At 42.5% G+C, this 21546-nt stretch overlaps 1 protein-coding gene across 5 annotated transcripts in view; it reads right to left on the minus strand.

Moving 5' to 3' along the window:
- asic2 (acid-sensing (proton-gated) ion channel 2) overlaps positions 1-21546 on the minus strand; it is a 454275-nt gene that overhangs the window by 68553 nt on the left and 364176 nt on the right. For 4 of the 5 annotated variants that reach the window (XM_080445999.1, XM_080446000.1, XM_080446001.1 and 1 more), the window contains 2 exons: positions 19015-19165; positions 238-365 (listed from right to left, as the gene is read on the minus strand). In XM_080445999.1, the coding sequence (XP_080302125.1) occupies positions 238-365; positions 19015-19165 (279 nt within the window). The remainder of the gene's footprint in view (positions 1-237; positions 366-19014; positions 19166-21546) is intronic. The other variant, XM_080445998.1, reaches the window with a different exon arrangement.

A 21546-nucleotide genomic window follows, 5' to 3' on the forward strand; every position in this document is an offset into this window, starting at 1 on the left:
CTACCTTTAATGGACCACCTTTGTTGAGAGCATGAGCTGTGAGTGGTGTGTACAAAAGCGTGGCTCATTAGAAACACTTATTCAATCAGCGGGCTGACACGTGATTACAGCTGGGGGTACATATGACTCCCATGTCCTGCATGAACCAACGCAATGCTTTATTAAATCACATGTGGGAAATAGGGGGGAAAAAAGAGGTATCAGCTTTGTGCAGCCGTAAAGGTCATGAACACTTACCCTCTGCTCCTGTGTAGCTACAAAGGTCTGGAACCCAGGGGCCACGCCGAAGCCCAGCTCATGGACGAAGGGAGGCTCTGCTTGGCTGTGGATCTGAACCCGCACACCGGCCTCAAATGCTGTGTCTTCTGGAGGGAAAGAAAATAGAAAGAATCAATCATGTGCGCCTGACTGCTATTGTCAATAAACAAGCAGAAATCTACTGGAGAAAACCTATAGCGTCTTCCCAGATGCAGACGAAAAGCGAGGGTAAAACAACAAAGTTATGTTTACATTGTTCATTGATGCACATGTATTTTCAGGGAGTCAAAAATATTCTTCTTTCGCTTGAAACTACGCCTTTGGTCGATGGATTCCCAGCTTCTGAGGCAACGCCAACATATTTCAGAATTGTCTTCATAAAAGAACACACTTTCCGAGGGAAGTCAGCCCATTTGTCTTTACATCAAACGCCGGTGCGGCAGGAGAGATACCAGTGGCTCAGTGCTGAGTCTTGATATAAAAGTACTTTCATCCAGCTACTCTGTGTGCTCAAGCACATTCTAGCACACACATAAAAATGATATGAGTGTGCTTAGAAAAGCAGAATTCCACCTTACAGTCTGTGTCTTAAACAAACACAGAACACAGTGTCGGGCATAAACAGACCTCAATACATGCACATGCATACAGACACACACACACACACACACACACACACACACATAGACATACACCTACAAAAGTATGTCATCTCTTTCACACAGATGCACACACAGGGGCACACTCACAAACTCACAGAGGTGTAAGCAAAACATTTATGGAGAGAGAGAGAGAGAGAGAGAGAGAGAGAGAGAGAGAGAGAGAGAGAGAGAGAGAGAGAGAGAGAGAGAGAGAGAGAGAGAGAGAGAGAGAGAGCGAGAGAGGAGGCATTATCAAAATCAATAACTTTCTCTCCTATGTCTTCACTTTCACCGCCAGTGTTTCTTGTCCCCCGCCAGCCTGTCAGGCAGCTGACTCAATCAAGCCTCGAGGTTGGTGGAACCAAGAAGCCCATCAGCATCGTAAGCTTGCTAAATCGACAGCTCACGACCCCACAGCATGTCAATCAAACTTCTGCAAGGCCAACTGAATCACTAACATCTGGATGAGGGGGAAGAAGAGGAAAGGGTCTGTGCATGTTTGAAAATGGATCTGCACTTCTACGGTGCTTTATGATGTGCGTTATGTACAGTTGCCCATTCACTCACATCCCATTTATACACCAATGCAAGGCATCAGCCTGTTCATCAGGAGCAATTATAGTTGTATCTTGCTCGAGGACTTTGGCACAATGTCAGGAAGGGCCAGGGATTCAATAGGGAACCTTCTGGCTCCCAGACAAATGCTCTACCTCGTGAGCCACTGCTGCCCCAGTGTGTCTACAGTATGTGTGAGGGAAATTGCCTGAGTGTGCACATGAGCGTGAATGTGTGCATGAACGAAAGTATGTGCTTATGTGAAAATGTGTGTGTGTGTGTGTGTGTGTGTGTGTGTGTGTGTGTGTGTGTGTGTGTGTGTGTGTGACGGAATGTTTACATACAGTGTATGTGCACATGCATGTATGTCAGACATGTCAAGTGCAGCCCGAGGGCCAATCGTGGCACGAGGGCAGATTTCATATGACAGGTGGCTTCCTTCCTATAATGTATAATTCATGTCCGGCCAGCATAGTCATGTAAAATTCATACATTAAAGTTTCTGAGTGTTTGGAAATTAACCTGGGCAGATATGCTTTGTCTCAGTAGAAATTGTCAGGATTCCTAACTGCTTGTTCCTTGTGTTGTTTCATTTTCATTGTGTTGTGAAAAAAAAAGCTATTTTAATTTTATTTTTGTAGAGACCTTTTTTGTTTCACACCTGGCTACATTTGGCTACACTGTCATTTGAACAAAAGACAATTTATTGGACTGTAAATATAATTGCAATGCAGTGCATGCATGTGTAAACACACTGAAAAGGGCTGAATTGCTTTTGTTTTGTTCACGGCACAGATGAGTGACTTGGTTAGACTGCCAACAAAAGACTACTGATATTACACTTTGGTTAAATAAAATTGTTGTAATGCGATGCATTTGTATGAGACTTTGCTATGGTCAAAAGGTTCAGTATGACAGAAGATGCAGTCAGCCCTAAGGTATTTTCATATTTTCAAATATGGCCCCCTTTGCAAAAAGGTCAAAGTGGTGAGTCCTGCAGCTCTGTTTTGCAGTCACTTCAGCCTTCAAATAGTAGATAATCAAGAACGTCCGGATGTTAAATCTGGGGGCGCCAAAGATGGCTGCATTTGTAACTACTATATATTTCATCAGCAACTATCATCGTTATCATAAAATGTACTTTAATTGGGTGTGATGATGATACTCTACTACTACTACTACTACTACTACTACTACTACTAATAATAATAATAATAATAATAATATCTCACTGACCCTTGATACATTCTGGTGGTTTGCTTTCTTTGTAGACATTTGAAGAGTGAATCCATGTCTTGCTGTAGTAGGAAAACATGAGAAGATAGGGACTGATTGTAAAAGCAAAGATTGGTTTGTTTGTGCGTGTGTGTGTGCATACCCTATGTCTGTGTTCACTGGTTTGGGTGTTGGGTGAGTGTCCCCTCTGTGTGTGTAAAGTATATAAGTGCATGTGCATGTGAAATAAGCAGAGTCACATTCTGATTCTAATTTTGTGCTTCCCCGCTATGGCAGGGCTTCTCAGCCCGGTGGTTAGCCTCGCTCAAATGGACTCATCGCTCCACAACGTTCTGGGCTCTTTCTCACTTGCTCTCTCTCCATCTGCCAGGCAAACAACAATGTTTTAGCATCAACAGTTCTATGCTCTCTCTGCTTGCCTCTAGCTCTTTGATATCTTGCCAAGTGGTTTTATTTTGCCATGGTTCCATTTCAGGACCATAGACAGTTCTGCTTGGTAGAAGAACCTCATGTTAATGTTAATTGATGAAAAAAACTGAAGACTTGTGGTCTCATAGGCCTATATACTGTAGCACAACACATTCAGAAGAATGCGCACACACACACACACACACACACACACACACACACACACGCGCGCGCACACGCACACTGAGCGAACCCTGCAGATGGAAGCACAACAAAGGATAAAAGGACTTTCAGCTTTGTTGGTTGAACCAACCGGAAAAACACCAGCCCCTAAGAGAGCTGTGTACTGTAGTGTTCAGCTTAATACAACAGAACACAATAAGAGAGGCTGAGCAGTGAGAGGAGTGAGAGAGAAAGCCAGAAAGGGCTGGTCAGGCCAACGTTTAGATCTCAACATTGTGCTTCCACCTTTTCTCTTGCCTGTCCGTTCTCTGATATGGCAGCGATCACAGCGGGAAGGCAGAAACTGAAGGAATGAGATAGGAAGTGGAACAGTTCTGTTGAGCTTCATTTCAAAGCTGAAAATGTTATAATGTCACAGTGAAACGGATAACGCACAGCATTTTTGTGGAGGGGGGAAAAAAATCACTTCAGGGTGCGTTAGGATCTAAATTCAAAAGGCAGATCTAAAGCTGAAAGGAGATATGAGGAAAAATAAATAGTGTGTCCCTTTCATGGTTGAATACTTGTTAATCTCTTTCCTCTAACTCCATTCCTTCAGCTACTTACTGTGAGGTGTTTTAAAAAAACAGACTGTACTGTATAATTAGCTCTTTGGTAACTTTCTGAAATGTCTTTCATGTTAGACTGACAATCTATGATAGTGTTTCTCAACCGGGGTGGTACCGCTGTTGGGGATGCTAAAAGCTATATTTTTGAAAGAGGGCATTACGGTGCTCTTTTTTGTGTTTCTTCTCATTTTGAAAGGCCGTTTAGAATTTTTGACTGCACATTTTGATCATTTCATCATTAGATTTCCTTTCATCCAATATTAAAATTGCCTAATGGGTAATGCGGTCGGTCGATCGGTCAGTAGGTGGACCACTGCGGCCCTTGGGGGCCCCTGTCATTATTACTCAGTCAATCATAGAGTTCACTACATCATGACTCAGACATAACCTACTGCAACTACACCCAAATATGACATCAGACCCAAACAAACCGTGTCATCTTTATGTCAGACTCCACCAAATCATATACTGGAAGGAGCTCCACGTCAACCATGACCATATGGAGTTCCGGGTTGACCATTATGTCCGAATATGGAGCGCATGAAGTCGCTTAGCCTGGGATCCAGACTGCTCCGTTTACGACGGATTTTGTTTCTCAATCGCTATACAGTCTGGAAACCCTCCTATCTCCGTGCACAAATGAGTGAAAACGACTCGCCGCTTCTGATTGGTCTGTAGGGGGGGGGGCGGGACCAGTGTTAAAATGTAAAACTCGAGTCACTTCCTGACTTGCCTACGTCATTAAAATACGACTCAAATGGAGGCTGGCCAGACTGATAAGCGAAGTGAGAAAAATAAATTAGCCGAACGTAGTGAATCAGGCTGGATCCCAGGCTAGCTCACTCTACCTCTTGAGTATCCATGGCGATCTAACATGGTAAACCCTAGAACGTGGGTCTGCAACCCGTGGCTCTGGAGCCACATGCGGCTCCTCCTTTTAGAGTTGCTCCCTATAGCTTTACAAAAGATTATTGCTGTAGTAGGCCAAATATGAAACGTACATTCTTACGTGCTCCAATATTGTAAAAATGTGTAGAATAAATAAGAAGTTTCGACATTCCTGTCAACTAAAAGTCTGCCGACACATTTAGTAACAAACTGGTGTGATTCCCTGCTATAAAATTCTCTATTGCATTCTCAGAGGAAAACAGAATGTAATAGTTCATGGACAGAGTAATTTGCTTTCACTGCCAATGCTGCTGGATTACCTGTATGTTTGATCTGCGAAGAGAAGTTATCAAACAAAAAAAAAGTAATGTTGATAATATTATAAAAATATTGTAATTGAAATACAACTTGCACCAAAATAGCGCACTGCAGAGTCATGTGGTGCGCCAAGCTCTCCAAAGTGATCCTGCTGCAGGGAATAGTTTGACAAAAACATATTTAATGAATGCTGGTTTACATGTATTTGTATTACATTTGATAGGCTAATATACACTTACAGTAATAGCCCATGTTAATAGCCCATGTTGCCAGCTTTCGTATTTAGGTTTTGGTTCAAAATGGCTCTTTTGACATTTAAGGTTGCCGTTCCATGCCCTAGATGATGTGAAATCCCACCGTCAAACTTCAAATAAACCAACATAAACCAGACGTACATATATGAAGATTAGATAGTCAGACACAACAGAAACCATGTATTATTAGATGTGTCGTTTTTGAATCATCCAAAAAAAAATCAAAAGAAAAATAACAACAAAATAAAAACACTATTTTCAAAGTAACGAGAAAGTGGCGACAAGTTGCAGCATCTGTTTATTGACAGCTTTGCCAAGCTGTAAAAAAGACAGACAGAAAAAAGTTTGATCTACAGAAACACCTCCCTCTGGTACGTGATATGGTACGTGAGAAAAGTATGAAAAGGAATCAACTTCTGTATTTTACAGTGGAACTATTAATAAGAATGCTTCTTGTTTGGTACCTGCACCAAATTATTGCCTTTTGATTGCTGTTTGTGATCAATATCAAGACCTAATTAGAGTTTGAATTTATTTATTTGGTATTCAATTAGATGTTTTCTAAATTATACATGTGGCAACACAGAATAATAAATAAACATATACCTTTCGCAGAGCGGAAACTTAGCCTACATTTTAATTGGGTGTGTGGGGTGGCAAGGGACCTAGATATTGAATAGGTTGACGATGGCCCAAAAAGGGTTGAGAACCAATGAGTCATGACCCTAACTTAACTTATTGTAACAGATAACAGCGTTGAGTTGATCCAAAACATGATTTGCTAATGTGTATGAAAAGAAGTCTGTTATTTCCCTTAAAATAAATCAAATTTGACTGCACCTACTGTACCTCAGAGGCTGAAAATGTGTTTGGAAGAATTCTCTACCAACGGCAAACATTTTGTTGCCATGTTGAAGAAGGTGGGTGAGGCATGGCTCCACGTTCCCCCAGCGAATGGTGCGCAGTATACATTTTAGGCGAGAAATAGGCCATGCTCAGTCTTTATAAATTTACAACTGATAGTTTGTTTTCAATATTTGTTTTCAATATTTTGTAGGCTACTTTCCATAGATAGTTATATTGAAGTAATTACACAATTTAGCATTTGGTCAGCTGATGGCCAAAAAAAATCGCATGTCATACTCTATGATATTTCTCAAACAGTGAGTGGACAAACTATTCTCAACCTTTGAAAGCACTCTGTTCTGCAAAAGAAAAAAAAAGGGAAAGAAATACAGTTGCCTTGTAGGCAATGTCTACTTTTTTTTTCTTCAAGACAGTGTGAACATACCCTAAGCTACAGAAACAAAGAAAGAGGCATCCTTTCCAACTTGTGGAGAAAAGGTTTGAATGAGTTGAGTAGGCTACAAATCACTTATTATCCACACTGAGTAAATGTTATGAGGCACTGAGGAGGGAACAATCCTCATAGGTGGATTCTGTGTGGGCTGAAATGACACGCACACACGAGCACACGCACGCGAGCACGCACACGCACACACACACACACACACACTCATTGATTATGATGACAAATCCAAAGAATAAATAACCATTGAAAAAAACAGGCTGTTTTTAGGTCAACAGCCTCCGCCACAAGAAAATACCATCCTCAAGGGTCCTGCTCCTGCCCCGACACAGCCAACACGACACAGGAAACAGAGGAACATGCTGATTCTTTGCCCTGCAGCTCCCAGTGCAGAGCTCTACACTAATCAGACCTCAGAGAATACACATCTCTGGACAGGGGACACAATGAGGGTGGGGTGGGAGACAGGTGTGTGTGTGTGTGTGTGTGTGTGTGTGTGTGTGTGTGTGTGTGTGTGTGTGTGTGTGTGTGTGTGTGTGTGTGTGTGTGTGTGTGTGTGTGTGTGTGTGTGTGTGTGTGTGTGTGTGCGTGCGTGCGTGTGCTCGGGCACGAGGGATGGATTGGGGTAATGACTTTGATATAGCGGTAGAGGGAACCTTTGTACTTTATGTAGTCATAGTGTGTATCAAGAGCCAATGGGAGTATTTATGGTGCCGAGATCTGGCTCTGTGAGGCGAGCACCATGCACCCACTGTGGCTGACTCAGCTTGTCTAGGCTAATTAATCCATGGGGATAAACAAGGGCACTAGGGGTCCTTAGCCTGCTGAGAGAAGCCAGCTCAGTCTGCGTAATGTCACAGAACTGCCTGATCAAAAAGTGAATAACTCTGCAAGCGGCAATGAGAGCAGCTGAGGACAGGTGCTGTGGGGCCCTACCATTCATCAAGGAACATGAAGGGAATTGATGAGATAGTGGATGCAAATCCTCCGTGACAGATCTCTTTTAAAGTAGAGTACAGAGTAAATAATGTCCATCTGCTGGGTTGCCCATAGCTTGGCTGACTCCTCTGCAACTCCCCTGCCACAGGTTCAGACGTGAGCCAGCCCTTCAATGAGCCTCATTGTGAAACCCACTCCAACAACACTCAATCTGAACCACTAAAAAGACCTATTATAGGCATATCAGTAGGGGAATAATATAAGGTGTCTGCTTCCTTAAAGACGCTTTCATCCAATCATGTTGCTAAGAGTAGAGTCAAAACACTTGGAAACATCTGGCTGTTGGTTAGTTCATTATTATCGATGCAATGCGAGTGTGCGGTCTAGCCAATTATTATCGTGTAGTTAGCCTAAGCTTAAGGCCTGATTTTACTTGCCACATCCACGTAGGCACAAGAGCCTGTGGACTGCCTGCAGACTCAGTTCGTCATTACAATTTGGTGCATATGCATGAGCAACATGGGCTGCACTCAATACAAGATATAATCTAATGACCTTCCACACAACCTAAAGGACGACTTCACCAATTTTCAACCTTTCTTCATATCCTCACTAATGCTCATGATAAAATGGTGCAATTTTTTCTACTCAGTCTGTGTCTCAGAGGAAGGCTGTGGAAAACCTGCTTATCAGTGACATCATCATTAGAGGCAGTTTTTTTTTATTGTTTTTATTTTAATTATGTTCTAATTTAGATTTTTATTAACGTGAGAACAATGCCTTCCATTATAGCATGCTAACTTTCCAGGAATAGAAAGCCTGCAGTTTCTATTAGCTTGGATTGCCCATCCTGTGGACAGGTTTCTGAACTGTCCACAGCCCTCCTCTGAGACCTTAATAAACAATATACCCTAAGACCACAGTGGCCTTGATGCCCTGTCCAGTCTGCCCCAGAAACCTTGATGCCCTGTCCACACTGCCCCAGAAACCTTGATGCCCTGTCCACACTGCACCAGAAACCTTGATGCCCTGTCCACACTGCCCCAGAAACCTTGATGCCCTGTCCACACTGCCCCAGAAACCTTGATGCCCTGTCCACACTGCCCCAGAAACCTTGATGCCCTGTCCACACTGCCCCAGAAACCTTGATGCCCTGTCCACACTGCCCCAGAAACCTTGATGCCCTGTTCACACTGCCCCAGAAACCTTGATGGCCTGTCCACACTGCCCCAGAAACCTTGATGCCCTGTCCACACTGCACCAGAAACCTTGATGCCCTGTCCACACTGCCCCAGAAACCTTGATGCCCTGTCCACACTGCATGCCCCAGTGTGGACATGCCCTAAGGCCACAGTGGCGTTGATGCCCTGTCCACACTGCCCCAGTGTGCCAGCTAATTTCACCGTTTTCTCCTTTGCTTTTCTGTCAATATGGCTTTTAGACAACAGTGTCTTGTTGAGATTCTGAAATAATGAAAAGCTGTATTTATTTATTTAGCTGATAGTTATACTGTGTATCTTAAATTCAATTAATAAAAATCATTGTTTTATTTGATGGCCTTGCTGCCCTGGCCTTAAGGCCAAGTGGCCTTTCCCCTAAAACGGGGGCTTAAGCCCATGCCCCTTTGCAGTCGAAAAGTGCCCCCTTTTTTGGCTGGTGGTCCAAATGATTTTGTCTCAATCAATCAATCAATCAATCAATCAATCAATCAATCAATCAATCAAACAACAATTTATGTCATATAGCCTATCAGTAAAATAAATAAATAAATAAATAAGTAGCACCACCTTCTTTTGCTGATGTAAGAATAATCTTTCAAAACATTTCATCATAACTGAGTTGCAGTTCAAGTTAGGGCCGGAAAGGGGGAAGTTACAAAGTCAGCTGGAGAGAGAGAAGCTTCAAAACGAGACGAGAAGGAGGTGGAGCAGGAGTAGGAGAGCAGTCCAACTACAGAAGAAAAGAAGAGTGAAGATGAGGACAGTCCAGCAGAGAAAGAGGTAGGGAGAAATGGAGGAAGGGGACGTCTGAAGAGAAGTGGAGGCAGTGGCGTAACGGAGGGGCAGCAAGTGCTGCGGTGCGGGGGGGCCACCAGCAGGCGGGGCCCCGCCTGCGCTGATACAAATATTTTTACAGCAAAAAAAAAGAAAAAAGTTAATTTATATTGGTCAAATAGAACCGAATTAGACCCGAATTAGACCGAATTAGACCCGATTTTTTTCGCGCACGCACGCACATGCACGCGCGCTGTGCACGCGTGCATGTGCGTGGGCCTCACGTGAAACTCCCGCGGGGAGGCCCCGCGATTCTGCGTTACGCCACTGAGTGGAGGATGACATGCTAAGAAGGTCTCCCAGAAACAGGAGAGTGAGAAAGGACTGATGAGGCAACTGGAGGTCTGCATTCTACAACCAACAGCCCTGATATAATCCCCACCTCACCTTCACTCACCCCTCCCAAAACCCACTCCTCTTCTCCCTCCCTCCACTCCTAACCCCAGCCTCCATGTTCCATCCTCTCAAAACCTTCCTTCCGAGGTGACGAAGTGATATATATATTTGTATCCATGAAACAGACGGAACACTCCTTTTAGTTATTGTCAGTTTCGAACTATAATAGAACGCACACAACCAGACCAAATTGATTGCCAGTCAAGAGTATTCTTACCATCAATATCATTACAATAATTATTATAATTTTTGGTTGTGGTAGTACAAATTGTTTGGGCCTGGGATTCTAAAAAAATAAAAATAAAAAGTCCAGAACCAACCATTTAATTAAAAGGTTTGGTTGTTACAGTCTGCTTGAGGTGTAATGCAGATATAGTGTACATTGGCAGCCAGTGGTACATACAGTACAGTACATACTGAAACTCATCTCCTAGACCTTTTCCCATGTCCCTTCTCCCCGCTTTTACAGTATACACACACACGCGCACGCACGCACACACGCACGCACTCACACCTGATAGAAAACATCAATGAACCGCGTAGACCACTTGTTCACATTGAAGGTGGGAGAATCATCGTCAAAGCATCTCTGTATTAGGGCTGCGCTGCAGTTATTAATCTGAAGTGCATGGCAGCGACCCAAATGAAGCAAGTGAAACCAAAGCACACACACGCTCATGCACGTGGCACCGACCAAACATGCACACGTAAGCAGAAACGCACGCGGCATCGACCCGAATGAAACAGCTGAGTGAAACCAAAACACACAGACGCAAGTAGACCTGTACACACACGCTGGGACTGCATGCATCTCTCTCTTTCTCCATTCCACATACTGTACACTCCGACCCGGTAAGAGTTCTTGAACTTGAACCAGACTTATTGGTTCATCGCGGTTCTTATCACCTATATTTTGTGGCGTTTTAAGCGCTGCCATCATAAATACATGCAAAGGAAGATGGGACTGTAGTTTCACAGTCAAACAAACCTATTATTTCTTAGAACCTGATGTAGGAAGAGAGCCACATGACGTGATCTACGTCGTAGGTCAGATGAAGGTCTATGGTGTGGCATGTGGTCAAAATAGAGCAGTGTGCACTTTATTTGACATTTGGTTTGTTTAATTTCACTTAATTTCTTTTGCAATTTATAACAAGGGTAGGTGCGGGCCGCAGGCCATGTGGTCACTGAAATCACTAGGGTTTTTCTTACAATCTTAGATTATGCTAAACTGACATTTTGGCTTGAGGGTAACGCAAGAGGAAATGTCCTGGGCTCACTCAAATGTTAAGGGTTCATCCTCCAGAGAGCATGGATGTGCTAATCAAATTCCATGGCAATCCTGCCAGTAGTTTTTGAAATATCTTGTTTGGGTCTACAGTGCAGATGGACCAACTTTGCAATCCTTGGAGTCCCGTTGTTGGTGGGGTTAAAGAGCAAGGGGCATGGAACTGAGTGGAATAGCATGTTTCTCTGTATGCGTTACGTCCTCCTCACTGTCTGATGAAAAGAAGCGGCTGACGGCGTCACGTGTATCGAAGGAAACGCGTGGTTGTCTACACCCACATGACCACAGGCAGGGGATGGCAGTGACACGGTATACACGTGAGGGGAAAACTGAGAATTGCCATAACAACTACATTTGGAGAAAATGAAGAAATAAGGAGCAAAAGAAGCACCAAGGCTTGAAATACTATTTCAAACGAACCTGTTACTGCAGGGACATCATTATCAGTTGGTACACGGTCGAAGGGCTTATTCTAAAGGATGATTCAAGTTTGACCCGACAGCCTCATAATGGAGGGGATACACAGTACTGTATGGTGGTTGCCTTTAATGATTCCAAATGTTCCACTCCATTCTAGAGAGCAGCGCAGGCTACACTATGAAATAGTTTTCTTTCTTTTGTGGCTGGGTGAAAATGTTTAAATGGATAGCTTGGCTTACTACAATGAAACTGAGGATGATGATGATGATGATTATTTATGATCAATTATTTTATTATAGTTGGTGGCTGAAATGAAGAACAGAGTCTTGTAAAGCAAAATTGTACTGTTGAGGAGGAACAGTATTTCTGTATATTCACCTTCCATCCCCATTAATTTGCCAATCTCAATCCATATTTTTTTTATTATTTGTTTATTCATTGGTAAATATCTTAGTTACACCAACATTGCTCTTGTGAAGCCGTTTTGTACTTTTAGGTCAATAATTTATTTCCCTGTCCAAAGATTGGACAGGGAGCCTAATGCTACAAAATGTGCCATTGTTGCGTCTAACCAGATCGCAAGGCCCTTTTATATCGAAGCAAATTCAGTTCTCTGCTATTGTATTCCTAACTCGAAATATTTGTTTTTGAAACAATCGCCACGGCGGCAGTCGCACAACTCAATGTCAACAACCCTCGCCCCCAGCTTGCTGAAGCCCTCATCCACAGCTGCACACCCAGCCTCCATACTCTCCAGTCAAACCGGCTCGCACCGTCCCCAAGAGAAGCCAGGCAAAGTCCGTGGCCCGAGAGTGTTGTCTTGACAGAGTCCATCCCAGCCTAGAGTTTCCCCAATCTTCCCAGCCATGGAGGCGGGAAATGCGGAAGCGCCTCCACGGCTGCATTGAAAATCCTCTGGGAGCTCCAGCCAAACGCTTCCGCCCTGTCCGCGACCAGGAAGCGTAACCTTTTCACAAAATGCCTCCTTGGTAGAATACTTTTAGAACATCTGTGTTCATGGCACCTGCATGCTGCAGTAGGGCTGTCAGTTTTTCCCAACATCAAGTTTGAATTAATCCAAAGTAAAAGAGAGTAATTCAAACTTAATGTAATCAGAATCTATTATAAACACACCCACACACCCATGCCTTTTCATAATCACAAGCAATCCCAAAACAATTATTGTCAGTTTGGATTGCTTTTAACTGTATATTGCCTCTGGAGCACCTGAGAATGAAAGAGAGAGAGAGAGAGAGAGAGAGAGAGAGAGAGAGAGAGAGAGAGAGAGAGAGAGAGAGAGAGAGAGAGAGAGAGAGAGAGAGAGAGAGAGAGAGAGAGAGAGACCTACATGCCTTGTGTAGCTGCCTAGCTGGTACAATTATTGACAAGAATTGGAGCTTTCCAGCTGCATATTACACGCATAGTAAATTCCACTCACATAGTGAATTTCACATGCTTGGTCTACCAGGCAGTAAGTACAACAGAATCAGACTACAGCTCAAAACAGCACACACATTGTAGGCACACACAAAATACACAAACACACAAACCTCATGCTCCAACCACTGCTGTTGGTCACTAATAACACACCTAATATCCACATTAACTGTATCCAGATCAAAAATGTAAAATGACCTATTCATAATAGGACCAGTTGTCAAAAACTGAAGAAGTTATCAAACAAAAGGGAAGAGGGCACACACCAGTATTGGTGAGGTGCTGCTGACCTTGGTAAATAAGTATAAAAGTAAATAAAAGGCTGCACACTCGTAGTCACGATGCAGGATTTATTTGAATGAACAACAAACGTTTCGACCTAGCAAGGTCTTCTTCAGGGAATGTGTGAAGAAGTTGAAACATTTCTTGGGGCAGACATGGCCTTCATGACTACTAAATCGGCACGACGGCTAAATTGGGAGGGAAATGAAAAAGTGCAAAAAAGATTAAGAATGAATACCTTCCACTTTCTTTTCATGTTTGAAGAACAAATTCATGCTTTGATTTCATATATTTACTGTAGTTAATATTTTACCCATGTAATGAATAATGGTGGATTTATTCCACCTACGTTTAATTTGAATCATACAAAGAATAGAAAATAAAACAATACTTAATATGTGTGCTCTGATGTGAGGGTACATTTTAAGTCTTTAGTTTAGTTCAACACATCCCCAATAATTCTATCTTGTTCTTTCTTCAGTCTGAAACATTAAAACATTATCAGCTGCTCTCCGTATTGTTTTAGAACTAGAAATGTAATTAAATGTAACAAAGGGGCTTGTGTTCATTAATCTGTGGCCAGACCCCTTGTCCCAGAAAACACTGCACTTGAATACCTGGAGCTCAAGGTGTGAAATAACTCCCCTTTGTTTTCTGCTGGAGGCAGGCAACTCTCTATTGTAACATCTTACTTTTCTGTCTTTTTTCACACAAAGAAGGGTTGTTTTAACTTGATTTCATGGTTCATTTGGATTTGACATGACATAAGAAGCAAGCAGTTGAGTTCAAAGTTTTACTGTTACAATTTAAGTTTGGTTTTGGAATAGTATTTTATGTGGTAAAGCACAGGTGATGGATCAAAGGAGTTGGTCCTCTCCTCTCATGCATGCTCGCAACTAGATGCTAGATAATATTATGTAGTCTAACGGCTATATGTAAATATGATGAACGTACCTATTATTTACTTATGCATTAATCATACTGAAGGATAGATGATATCCTGGTCTCTAGGGAAATGACTGAGGCAGTGGCGGATTGTAAGATTGGGGTGGCTTTCTCGGATCATGCTTCGGTAGAGTTAAGCCTAGTGATTAAGTCGAGTGGAACTAGGCTAAATAAGTGGAGATTAAATTTGTTGCTGCGTCAGGACCCTACTTTTAATATTGCTCTGGAAAGCTACCTTAAGATTTTTTTAAATCATAATAGTGGCTCAACGGAGAGACTAGGGACGGTGTAAGAAGCTTCAAAGGTGTACACAAGGGGCAAGATAATTTCACACACTAGTTCTCTGAAAGAATGGACTAACATGATAATGAAATAGCTTGAATCTATTACAGTAATGACCGCTTAAAATGAAACTGACTTGAAATATCAGCTAAATAGGTCTTTAGGTTCGAAACGATGCGATGCGAGAGTGCGGGCTAGCCAACACCAACTCGGGACTCCTGAATCGCTGCCCTCCACACTCTCGTATCTAGCATCAGGGTCTTGAGCTCTACAGTATTGTTAGCTAAGCTGTCGCGCTGTAGTGCATCTACATATGGTGGTGCTCTTCTTGCCTTTCCGGGCTTTGCCATGGGTTGGCTCCCATAGTGTCAGTTTGCTTGCCACTAGTTCCAGGTTCCTGATGGAGTGCCCTGCCAGCCTCCTCCTTCTCTCTCTGACTTTGTCTGTGACATTCCAAGATACTGACTAAGGTACAATGAGAATTGAGAAAGTTGTACCAAAAGACATTAATGATGGCCTGACAAGCATAGGCAAGTACTCCATCTTATGTGGTTAAATCATAAAGAAGATGTTCATGTTGCCGCTTTCTCACTCACTTTCTGATTCTGATTCTGCCATGATATACTTTTAAAGTGTTTGATAGGGTGAAGTGCAGATATCTCATGTATACTATGCAGGCCTTTGGCTTTGGGGCAGGATTTATTAAATGGGTTAAGGTACTATATTCAGCACGGCGGGCAGCAATTCTTATAAATGGCATTTCACCGCCCTTCTTTAATGTGGGACAAGCATGGGACTGGGCAGGGGATCCTCTGTCCCTGTTGCTCTTTGTTTGTGGAACCACTGGCAGTTTCAATCAGAAATGATTTGAGAATGAAGGGAGTGCGGGCATAATCAGTTTTGTATGCAGACAACATTTTGTTGTTATCAAATCAAGCTTTGTCTATTCCAGTTGTCATGGGCAATTAGGAGAGGTTTTTTGTTTTGTTTTGTTTTTTAGATTTACAGATCAATTAGCGTATTTCAATTTGAATTGCTACCACCAAAGATTAAATATCAGGGCACAAAATGTATTACAGATTTTCAGGAGATTGACAAATTTATATAAATCCAATGCACCAAATTATTATAGCTTTGACAAATGACAAGTATAAAATGTTAAATATATTTCTGTGGGGAAAACATAAATACAATTATAATGATGGTATCTTCAAAGATTAAATATCTCTATGATGATTGCTTACATTCTAAGTAGTATAATAGGGTAGTTAGAGATTAGATGTGGAATGGGAAGAAACCCTGAATTACTCTGTTTAAGCTGTTTTTCACTAGTTATGGATTCAATGTGGAACGTGAAGAAACCCAGTCTGATTAAGCTCTTTTCCACTAGAGGGAGAAGACGATGAAATAATAGATCTATACAATTATACTGCCCTTGAAATTGTTAAACTATGCAAACAATGGAGGATGGATGGAGATAGAGAAGTCACTAGCCTCCCATTTGTATACTATACTTTGTCTCTAAAGCCATCACAGTCCCCTCCAGATGGAGATATTAGTCTCCCTTTACTGAATTTTCCTCCCAGAATCAATAAAGGTCTATCTATAATCTATTACTTCAGCATTCACTGGAGGTTTGCAACAAAGTCCATAAAATGTTTGGCCTGTCTCAATATAAACAAGGTTATCTATATGGGAAAATCATCCGATTAAGATAAGAAGTAAAACAATATGTTAGAGGGCATGGCACAGTTCTAGCCACAATTGTTGATTTATTTGAGGATGAATCATTCTATTGCTGTCAGAGGCTACAGCGTCAATATAATCTCACTGATAAAGGGGACTTTTGGAAATAATTTACCTCCAATTATGGAGTTGTGTTCAGTTTATACTGTAATTAGTGTGGTTGCCCTAACAGGGGCAACCAGACTATAGTAATCTTCGCACTTTATTATTATTGTAGATAAACTTTAGTTTAGACCGCCTCTCCTCCCACAGTTTATTTTTCCCAATTTAGTGCTATATGTCAAAATGACCGGCTTCACCGGGAATCGTGCGCTTGTATTTTGCTAAGAGATTGGTTACATAGTTTAATTGATATTGATTTATTAGTGCATTAAATGTCCCCATAAACTTTAATGGAAAAATGAAAAAACTCCCATTCAAGTATTTTTTTCTCAGAAACCGTAAGGGCTAGAGTTTCAAGACTTGGAGGGGTGGTTCATGATTTAGTCCAAAATTATTATAAAAATAATTACACCAGTCGGCTTCATGGTGGCACTATAACAGCCCCCTTTACGTTTTGGCCTATAACTCTTGAACCGTAGGCCACGCCCATTTGCGTCAGGATAGATTTTCCGCCATTTTGAATTTTCTTCAAAACACACTTTTAGCTCCTCCTCCCACATATTTTCTCCAAATTTCACAAAAATCGGTACACATGATCTCTGGACCCATGCGATAATCTGGACCGAAACAGAATTTTGATAGTCCATACCGTTCGACCGTAAATGGCTTCCAAAGTTAGCGGAAGGGGCCCGTTTTACAAAAAAAGCCACAAATCACGAACGAAACGTCCAGTCAATCCCAAATTTGAATCACATGTCAAGGGTGGTTTACTCAAAAAAAAAAAAAAAGCATTTCCACTTTGATCCATAGGGGGCGCCACAAATGCTCAAAATGTAACCGTTTGATGCAAAAACCTTATGTTGGGGGGATCAATCCTCTCAAAATGAAACGCAAGTGATCTCAGGAGTTACGTGACAATGTAATTGGCGCAGCCTCCGACGGTATTCCTCCCAGCGTATTCCTCGAGTCCCGGCGGCAGTATATAATTTGTTGTACTTGATTGGGTTTTAGACTACTGTTATCCTATTTTAGAAAAGCCTCCTGTGGACAGGTGTTGAAAACTAGTACTTGTGCTATATACACTTTAATCAATGCATCTGGTTTGTCCAACGTGATTGTGATGTCCATGTCAAATAAATAAACATAATAACATAGGGTAAAAGTTAGAATATGAGGATAATTTGGCAAAGGGACATTTGGCTTGAACAAGAGGTCTGGGGGAACATTGTCCATAAAATGAGTTGGCCAGTAAGGGATATTAGGAGCAAATAGGTAATAGAAAGTAATAGAAAGCCTTAATGTATGTCATGTTGTGGGGAGGGGGAGATGCTGTGACCTATCACGCTGTGCGATTGTAATTGCTTTTGTTTTTCATTTTAGTTTTATGTCTGTGTTTGTGTAGCCTACAGTACTTTGGTACCTGCAGACTACCTTGTGAAAATTATGTATTGAATTCTAATGTGTTCAACAAATGTACTGGGGCGGCAGTGGCTCAGGGGTAGAGTGGCCGGTAGAGCGGCCCGGATGGCGAACCTCGATCCCGGTCTCCCCCAGATTTAGTGTCGAAGTGTCCTTGAGCAAGACATTGAACCCCTAATTGCTCCCGATGAGCAGGTTGGTGCCTTGCATGGTTTCCTCCGCCATCGGTGTATGAATGTGTGTGTGAATGGTGATTTTATGTGAATGTGGGAGGTGAGGACCCTGGCGTCGACTGTTCGCCTCTTCACCTCCCAATGTATGAATGAATGAACCATTGTAAAGCGCTTTGAGTAAGCGAGTACTTAGAAAAGCGATATAAAAATGCAATTCTTTATTATGTACATAAGAAAAAACAAATACATTTAATGCATATCGTTGCTGTTGGGCAGAAACCTTTTATCTCCATATTTCACCATTGAATCTTTTTTTCCTTTTTTTTTTCATAAATGAAGGCCTATTTTGTACTTTGTCTTATGACAATGTCACGCAAAAAGTGAGAAAATAGCCAATCTACAATGTCGCAATGCGTTGCGACGAAATAACTCAGCCATGACAAGATCCAGCAGTGTCCGGAAAAGCAACAAGATCAACTTCCCTGTGAAGGTCAAACTTTACAAGGTAGTCTCCATGCTCTTGCCTATGGATGTGAGACTTGGACACTCACAGCTGTCACTGAACGCAGGATACAGTACAGCCATTCGAAAACAATCATTACAGGAGGATGCTGTAGAGAACATCAGACAACAGAATTTGTCTGATTGAACCACAACTCACAAACAGTCAAATGCCACTTACAGTACCTGGTAGTGGTATGGTCACATCACACGACATACCTCCCTGTCAAAAAAACATCCCACAGGGGACAGTAGGAGCCAAGTGAAGAAGACACAGACGGAGAAAGTCCTGGCTAGACAAGGAATGGACTGGCTGCAACCTCCCCAACCCTGATTCACCCAGCAGAAAATCGAGAGCTGTCAAGATCTTACCTGTGTCGCCCCACACTGGTAAGTATTCATCCTGCTGGATGTCCAACATGATCTCCAGGCCATTTCCTGTCCCTCCTTTCATGGTGGTACGGAGTGTCTTCCCTTCCTCGGCCGCATTGAACATGTAGCACTTCCCGTATCGGGTGAACACCTGAAAGGAGCGAGAGAGACACAGAGAGAGAAAACATGGTTAAGAAATGGCTAGCTATCACTGGTGTGCGCCTTATACCTCCATGGTGTGCGCATATATGGATGTGTGCGTGCACCAATAGGGGTTCCCAAACCTTCCATGCCAAGGAGCCTCAAATAGCCAAATCATCTATTCTTAGGCTCAAAACAATAATAAAAAGATAATACAGATAAAAAAATAGCAAACAATAGCTGATCTAAAAGCCCCCTAACACGTTGCATTGTGACACTTTGTGAGCTTGTAGATCTGCTATTTTTTTCAAAGGTTTTAGATTTTTATGTTAATTTTCTTTTTCTTTAAGTAATGCCATGCCCAAAATAGGGATGCCGGGTTGAAAGTGCTTAACAATAATTTTATGAGTTACATATATATTTTTTCATACACACACGTGGCTGCACGAAGATGCTAGATCACACATACACTCATTATTTACACTGGAGCTAATTCAGGGGAGTGCCAGCCCACCACAGGTAATGTAGAAATGTGCAGGCTATATTGGTATGATAATTGCAAACTCCAGGAGGAAACAAACATGTACTCAGCCAGGTGTTTCACATTGTATGTTCATTAATTATGCTGTCCCTTGTTTGGCCATGGTATAGCAATTCACCGCCATAAAAATAAAATAAACAATTTTACTCCATCTGCACAGCATACTCATGCTACTTTAAAGTACTGTGAGGGACATCATGTGTGTATATTTGTTGGGGTAAATTAATTTAGACTTGTGAGCTTTTCTGGAGTGGGAGAAAACAGGGACAAGTCTTATTTCTTATTTCATAGTAATTGTCCATGTCTCTCGCACGCACGCACGCACGCACGCACGCACGCACGCACGCACGCACGCACGCACGCACGCACGCACGCACGCACGCACGCACGCACGCACGCACGCACGCACGCACGCACGCACACACGGTGAGCACGGACGTCACTGTGGAGAGTGGCTTTGTGACGGACAGCTCCGGTAATAAAACACAGCCTTATGGAGAGGCACTCTCCTCCTTCCTCACCTGCTCTCTGTCTCTTTCCGCCTGGGCCCCTCAGCCTTTATGGCTCTTATTAGGCAAAGTCGAATCCCTGTGCAAAAAAACAGACTAGCAAGTGGAAAAAATAACCCGAGGCAATTTCCCATGTAATCACTTAAAAGCTCTGTGCGCTGTACCATCACCACAGTAGAGTTCCAGAGGACCTCAGCCAATTTAGGAAATGTTCCACTCCACTCTACTCCATGCTGTGTGGTCCAAATTTCTGTTCATTTTAACGGTATGCAAAATTGTGTGTGAAGGCTGATTTTCTTTTTTCATGTACCATGCCAGAGTGCCATTTCTACACTCCCAGAGTAACACTCTGTATTTTACTGTGTGTGCAGTACCATCACCTTGCAACCAACAGTCACCAAAAAGTAAACTCTGAGGCACTGTTCAGTTACAATTGTAGGGTGCAACTTCTTCCAGGAAAAGCATGTGTGTGTGTGGCACATGCGAACATGCAAATGAGACCACACTCATGCGGGTCCCTGCTCATGAATTCATAATCACCACAACAAACATAGACTCCAGGGCCTCAATGGAAACAACCGATGCGAGACTGTATTGAAAACAAAAGCCCAAGAACGGATGGCTCTCAGAGAACTTTGCGATAGGACGTTATCATCAGGGATTAAAACGTGCATGTTTCTCTACACAACCACAATCACTAAACCACCTCTAGCCCAGGGGTCAGCAACATTTTTGACATGAAGTGCCATGTTTTTATTCAGTGTGCCATATCAACATTTGATTATGACACCACATAAAAATAAAATATTTCCAACAGATTTTGATTGTCCAAATACATAACAATGACTTTTGTTTTCTTTCACATCAGGACATTGTAAGGATAAGGATAATTCCTTTTAACAGGTCGTTCATGAAAGTCCTTGCGGTCTTGTTTCCAATGAGAACCTGTGAGCAATTGGGGTTAAGAGTCTTGCTCAGGGACAAATTTCATATCATCGGCACATATGCTGGGATAGCCTGGAATCGAACCTGGGGCAACCAGGGCCAGCTGGTTCCCTAGGCGGGCTCACTAACCACTCAGCTATGGCCGCCCCGTTGTAATGATCATTAGACAAGAACTCCACCTATCTCCCAGACTCCCACCCCATCTTATTCATCAGTCAAGAGTTCAGGGTTTGCGTATACCTAGGCATTTGATTGACTCTGCCTTGTCTGCTTGATCTTCAAAAGAACCCTCATGTCTCAAAGTGATGTTAACATGGGATGTTCAGCTGGTGTGTAGGCTACATCCTCCAAGGTGAACACAAAACAAAACAACATAGGCTGCGTGAAAAGGAGGAT

This window comes from Gymnoscopelus braueri, assembly GCF_963280865.1.
Source record: "Gymnoscopelus braueri genome assembly, chromosome: 13".
Lineage (NCBI taxonomy): Eukaryota > Metazoa > Chordata > Actinopteri > Myctophiformes > Myctophidae > Gymnoscopelus > Gymnoscopelus braueri.